The following is a 6,319-nucleotide window of genomic DNA, read 5'->3' on the forward strand; positions in this document are numbered from 1 at the left end:
TACAAACCACAGTCCCGAATTTGTCAGCTCCATGTTACAAATATCTGTAATCCAAATGTCCCTGGACTGACTGGTGATGTAGGCAGAGGAAACGTCAGCAGGAAGGATGGTATTGAGTGAATAAGTGACCAGTATTGATTGCTCATCCTTGGGATCCCCGGCCCAATGTTCTGCCAGCTCCCACTGGATACAGAGGTAGATGGCATTCAGTATATAGGTGAAGGACATGTGATTAGCTCTGCCATACTACATCTATAAGTTAGCCTTCATGGAGCATGTGCAGGAATGTTAGCGTTCACAGTGAAGGTTTAGCAGACCCTAACATCTAGGGGCTCACATGCCAGTTACTGGAGGGACAGGGCATTATGGGCAAAAATAGAAGATACTCCATGAGTCTCTGAATGACAGACATGTCAGAAATAACTCATAATCTTGTAATGAGGAACAAATGATTAAGTCCCTTGGCAGGGACTTGCTAGTCAGTGAGCAAGGGGCAAGAAAAAACAATTTAGAAAATAGTACTTTAGTGAACAGTAGGTCAGACCGATATAAACAAGTAAAGTGCTCTTCCTGGAGTGACTGCATGCTCCTTAGAATGCAATGGGTTACAGAACATGTTGTAATGATTTTCATAGCTGCTTTCTGTATCTGCCACAGTATCTGGATCTTTAGTGGTGCTGGTATTTGTATTTGATTTGGTCTTTTATTTGTAGTTATCAGTTATGTCTTTTTCATCAAGTTTTATGATTCTACATTTACTGGTATTAAAGGTGAGATCATTATACTGTACCAGGTGCATCTTTGTGGACCATCTTAGAGAACCTGATCATCTTTTTTTTGAAATAATTATGTTATCTATTTTGTAATTATCAGCATATTTGGTTATTCCGAATTGATTTTCCACTTGGAGCAGAGAATAACAAAGCAAAAAGAAATATACCCCAATATACAGTCTCATGAGACACCACTGGTAAAATTCAAAAAGCTATTACTAAGACCAAAAATTGTATATCTAACACACTCAAGACCATTGACATTAATTAGTGGGTTAGTCATTTCTTGTTATCCATTTTTTTAAATCTCTGGCTTTTAGGCATTGTTTTACAAATAATGAGACTCTGCCATATTTTCCATCATGTGTAGTTATGCATTTTATTGTTGAGGTTTCTGTTTGATATTTTAAGACATTTAACAATCATTTTCATCTGTTTCCACCCTGGCACTTGCAACAGAAATAAAAAAAGACAGTACTGGGACAGCATGCATAACAGATTCAGCGATGTACAAAGGATAGTAAAAGGATAATACTATGTAAGATGGTTACTTGGGAAAAGCAGTCAAAAAATACATCACATTTCAGGTTACTTGTGTCCTCGTCTCACATACTTTTAAAAATGCTAACTTTTTCCCTTGAGAATCGGGGGGTAAAGTGGAAATAATTAGGGGCAAACACTCCAAAGAGTGGACATTTTTGAAACAGTAACAACATTGACTTAGAAAGCAGACAGATCAAGGTATCTCATGCCTCTCAACTGATTTGATTTACACATAACACTTTGATGTATGCCCTCAGATTTAGCCTTGCTCCTCCTAAAAACTATCTGTCTGTGTTTTTTTTTCCTGACTGACAAAACAGTGAGAATAATTACTGAAAGCCACTTCAGTGGACACGTTTAAGTTTTTCTTTTTTCTGTTTCGGGGGGTTAGCCCCTTATAATCCCCAACCACCAATTTATATATACCAAATCCATTGTTGGATAACAGTGGAGAAAGGGCAATACCATATGGATGCTGAAATAAAGTCCTTAGTTTGTTGTTAATCCAACAAGATGCATCGCTAATACATGTTCCCCATAAAACGGAGCTGCAGCCATACAAAAGCTTCTTGTTATAACTATAGTGGTCTACTCTTTGAAGACAATCTATTCTAAAAAGAAAACTATTTTTTCTGACTTTGTGCTATGATTTTTCAAAGGACTGTGCCATGATTTTTCATGCGAGGTATTCTTGTTCTAAAATGCATTTTGAAAGTCTGTAATGGTAATGCATGACATTAGTGCCTCATCATCAAGGTTTCTCATTTTAGAAGAGACATAATGCAGTTTTAAGGTAAAAATTAAGCAAGCTCATAAAATCGGTGACAGTAAGAGTACAAAACAGGCTATGTACTCTAAAATCATCACACAATACCTGCTAAGGAATAAACTGAACTTTGAATGACTGGTTTTAGCTTTCACACCAATCACTTGGATGCATGCTTAATCAAGGAATACAGACTTTTTTCCTGGGGCAGTGTTTCAGTTACTTAAGAAGACAATGCAACAGTTGACTGAGAAAGGGATGATTTGTATCTCAGTACTGCTAATTATTTCTGCATGCAAAGTAGCTGCACGAATCTCACATAAATAGAGCCTTGAGGATAGTTTGCTGCTTTGAGTCTTAGTGCACAGCCAAGCAAGGAGTGTTGTCTAATCAACGTACCTGTGGCCATGAAGTATACATTAAAAACCGTATTATTAGCCTTACTGATTTCTGGTAGGCATGCTGTCATCTTATCAATAGTATTTTAATGTATTTAGTAATACAATGTAAAACTGGAAAGAAAGTATAGAAATCTAACTACATTTTATTTTATTTCAGATACCCTGGCTGCTGTTACCCTGAGGGAGATCGGAGGAGGGGTTAAAAAGCTTGGAGACGCAATCCGTCTGACCTGCCAGGTGTCCGGTATTTCTCTCGGTAGCTATGGTATTGGTATTAGCTGGGTACGACAGTCCTCAGGACAGAGTCCACACTGTCTCAGTACCGTACGGTGGAATGAAGATAAATATTATTCACCTTCTATCAAAGATCGAACGTCCATCTCACGGGATGTCCCCAAAAGCGAGGTGTATCTGGACATGAGCAGCCTGAAGCCTGAGGACACTGCGACCTATTACTGTGCTAAGAGCACATTGATAAAAGTTAGGAGCTCGCTGTACAAAAAAAAAAAAAAAAGTCCTGTCTGTGTAGAAGAAATGCGTACGTCGGGGATGATAATGAGCCACTGTAGATAGAAGATTGATTGGGTATAGTTCCAATAATATCAATGTGTGTTTCTTTGCTCGTAACAGGTGCAGAAGTTCTAGAATAATAGAAAAAATCTATCCAGTAGACGGCGCCACAGACCATTTAGTAGAGGAACTGCGCGGTTAAACAAAAATTAAGGATCGAGTTGTATCAAACTAAAAAAAGATAAATGAGTATAAAGCTTGGAAAAGTCACTGAAGCTAGGATAAAACATTGCACGCATTATAAAATCAAGAATGTAAACACACAGTACAGCAACACCAATACTTAAGTAAAAAATCTCAACAAATAATTAACTCCCTAGAATATGACAATTTAAACCAGACGTAATGATACAATATACGAAAGTTCTTAACCTGTCAAACCAGAATCGGGAAGCTCCAGCAAAGCTAAACATATGGATAAAGGGCCCGTATCAAGGGGAAATACATTACAATTATTCCTACCACTACTGATTTAGAAAATATATGAACTGAAATGCACTTTCTCATAGCTCTCAACCCTCCATCTCCAAAATGAAGAGCACTACCTTTTTTAAGGTGTGACAAATGGGTAGAATGTGGAGCTCTTACTAACAGCTTACTAACAGCTTCACCTAGGAAGCTCCTAAGATGGTTAAAATGTGTTATTTTTACATATAAAAACTTATCTTGATGAATTAATATGATTCTGCTCTCTTTATCATGCATATCAGTTAAACAATACCTAACACTGAATGTGTGACAGATACTTTCAATGTGGAACTTCGAGGAACATGAATGTTTCAGGACCTCAAATGAGGAACTACACTTGAGAGGTATGCACTTTCTGATGTAAAATCAAACTGCAATGAATATCGTTAATGAATGATTGTAACCCACTACATTTTTCTCAAACCATAGCTTATTTAGGAAGATCATAGCAACAACACAGCGCTCAACTTTCTGTCTTCAAAAATGTGGAACACTACCTCTCACCATTTAGTACTTCTTCTGACTTTTCCTGGTTATGGGTCACCACAGTGGATCACCTGTCCACTCATGATTGGCAGTAGAGTTTTATGGTGTTGAGTTGCCAGCCCGGCACCCAAACTTCCATGGAAGGCACACACTCACACCAATTTAGAGTGCCCAATCCACCTACCACCTGTCTTTGAGATGTGGGAGGAAACCAGAGCACCTGGAGGAAACCCACATGAACACAGGGAGGACATGCAGACTCTGCAGAGAAGCACCCCAGCTGAGGATCAAACCAGAGAACCTCTTGCTGTGAGGCAACAATGCTAACTGCTGCACCACCGTGGCCACCCACCTCAAACAATGTAGTATAAATGGACAAAATAGAGAACGTTTGCCAATTACATGACTTCAGCTAGGATGCTCTCAACATGGTTCTTCATATTAGAAAGAGTTATTCTGATGGATTAATATGATTCAGTATTACTTACCATGAATATTTGTTAAACAAAAATCTTAACAATGAATGGGCGCCAAACCTTTTCATTGCAGAACAGTGTCATCCATATCATTTTTAGGTCTCAAAATGAGAAACATTCCCCATAAAGAAGTGTGGTTCAGATGTATGCACAGCGAAAGTCAGGGGACATAGCTGAAAATCAGGGACAGCTGACGGGTATACAGTTTACCTGAAAGCACACAGTTTAAACATAGGTCTCAACCTCTTAAAAGACCAATGTGAACACAGATTCTAGGAATATGTGACAAATGAGCAAAATGTGGAACACCCTATTTTTGCACAGTGCAAAAATGTACCATTTCCATGGAGCCTGGCCAAATCTGAGCAGAATCAGGGACAAATCCAGAATTACTAAGGAATACAAAATATTTCTACTATTACACTGAGACTCTGACAGAATAAGATAATGTGACTTAAAATACATTTTCTTTTTTCAAAACAGGTTTATTGTTTTAACATATAAGAGAAATATCATAACAATTTTATACAAGTAATTAAAAATAGGTATTATTATAATATTCAACAAAACAACTAAAGTATTTACAAAGACATCCACTACAATCAGATCAATTAATTAAACTAAAATACCATGCTATTGAAATTAAATTTTTTTTAACAAATTTTGTAAATTATCCCATACAATAAAATAAGATGTTTTTCTATTTGTTCTAGTCCTAATTGTGTTTATTTCCATATGGCACACTATATTCATAACATTTTTAAATTCATTGAACGAAGGAGGTGTATCTGAAATCCAATTTCTAGTTATTATTTTCCTAGCCACTGCTAGAATAGACCATAACAAGGGAAGCTTAACCTTTTAACACTTTGAGGTACAGGTGTGTTGAATAATATAAGAGATTTAGAAATAATGAAATTATCTGTAAAAGAGCCTGCAAAAATTCATTAATTGACTTCCAGTATTCTTTCAATTTTATACAGTCATAAAACATATGAGCCCAGTCAGCATTAATTTCTACATTACATCTCTTACATAGATTATCTTTATTATTTATTTTATTCATCATCAAAGGTGTATAAAAAGATCTATGGAAAAATTTCCATGTATAAAGTCTCCAGACAATGGAAGACGTAGTTCTATAGGCAGATTCCAATATATATTGTTTATCTTGTTGATTTGGTGAGTCCCCATTAATAGAAGTGAAATAATTCCAGTATGAATCTACACTGTAAAAAGTTTCTTGTCTGATAACTTTATGTATGTATGAAAGTTTACCTTTATCAGAAACTTTATGTTGTAAATTTAATATCAAGTAATCAATCAGTGTTGGAATAGATTCTTTAACAGTTATAGACATTAAATCTATTTTATTAATGAGATGTTGTCTAAAGGTCTGAACCTCTAACCAGCAAGTTTCTCTTAGATCAAATTCTTGTTTTAAGAAATCTAGATTTTTAACTTTATTATCAGATATCAACTGATACCAGTACTTTAGATCATTATCTATAGCTAAATGAGTTCCTTCAGAAGTAGATGACAAAAGCATACCCTGAGTATACATTATAGGAAATACAATAAAATTCCATTCCCTATACTTAGGGTGCATGAATATAAAGTTACGATAACTAATAATAATATTTAATGGGTAACAAACCATATGTTTAGGTGTAATAGGTGAAGTACAAAATTCCTTTAGTAACCATAACATGGAGTTATTTACAATCTTATTTTTATGTGTTAAGGAGATTTTCATGGAGTGTATACTAATTAGCTCCCAATAATCTTTCCATTTTGTGACATATGACGGATCTATTAATAAAGTAATAACTTTTA

At 35.8% G+C, this 6,319-nt stretch overlaps 1 gene segment (V, D, J or C); it reads left to right on the top strand.

Annotated features, from left to right (window-relative positions):
- The first annotated feature begins 2,457 nt into the window (after positions 1 to 2,457).
- LOC122815052 overlaps positions 2,458 to 6,319 on the top strand; it is a 24,096-nt gene continuing 20,234 nt past the window's right edge. Inside the window, 2 exon segments of the V gene segment in view lie at positions 2,458 to 2,535; positions 2,641 to 2,963. Coding sequence covers positions 2,490 to 2,535; positions 2,641 to 2,963 — 369 coding nt within the window.

Source organism: Protopterus annectens, chromosome 11.part0, assembly GCF_019279795.1.
Source record: "Protopterus annectens isolate FY-2018-M chromosome 11.part0, PAN1.0, whole genome shotgun sequence".
Taxonomy (NCBI): domain Eukaryota; kingdom Metazoa; phylum Chordata; order Ceratodontiformes; family Protopteridae; genus Protopterus; species Protopterus annectens.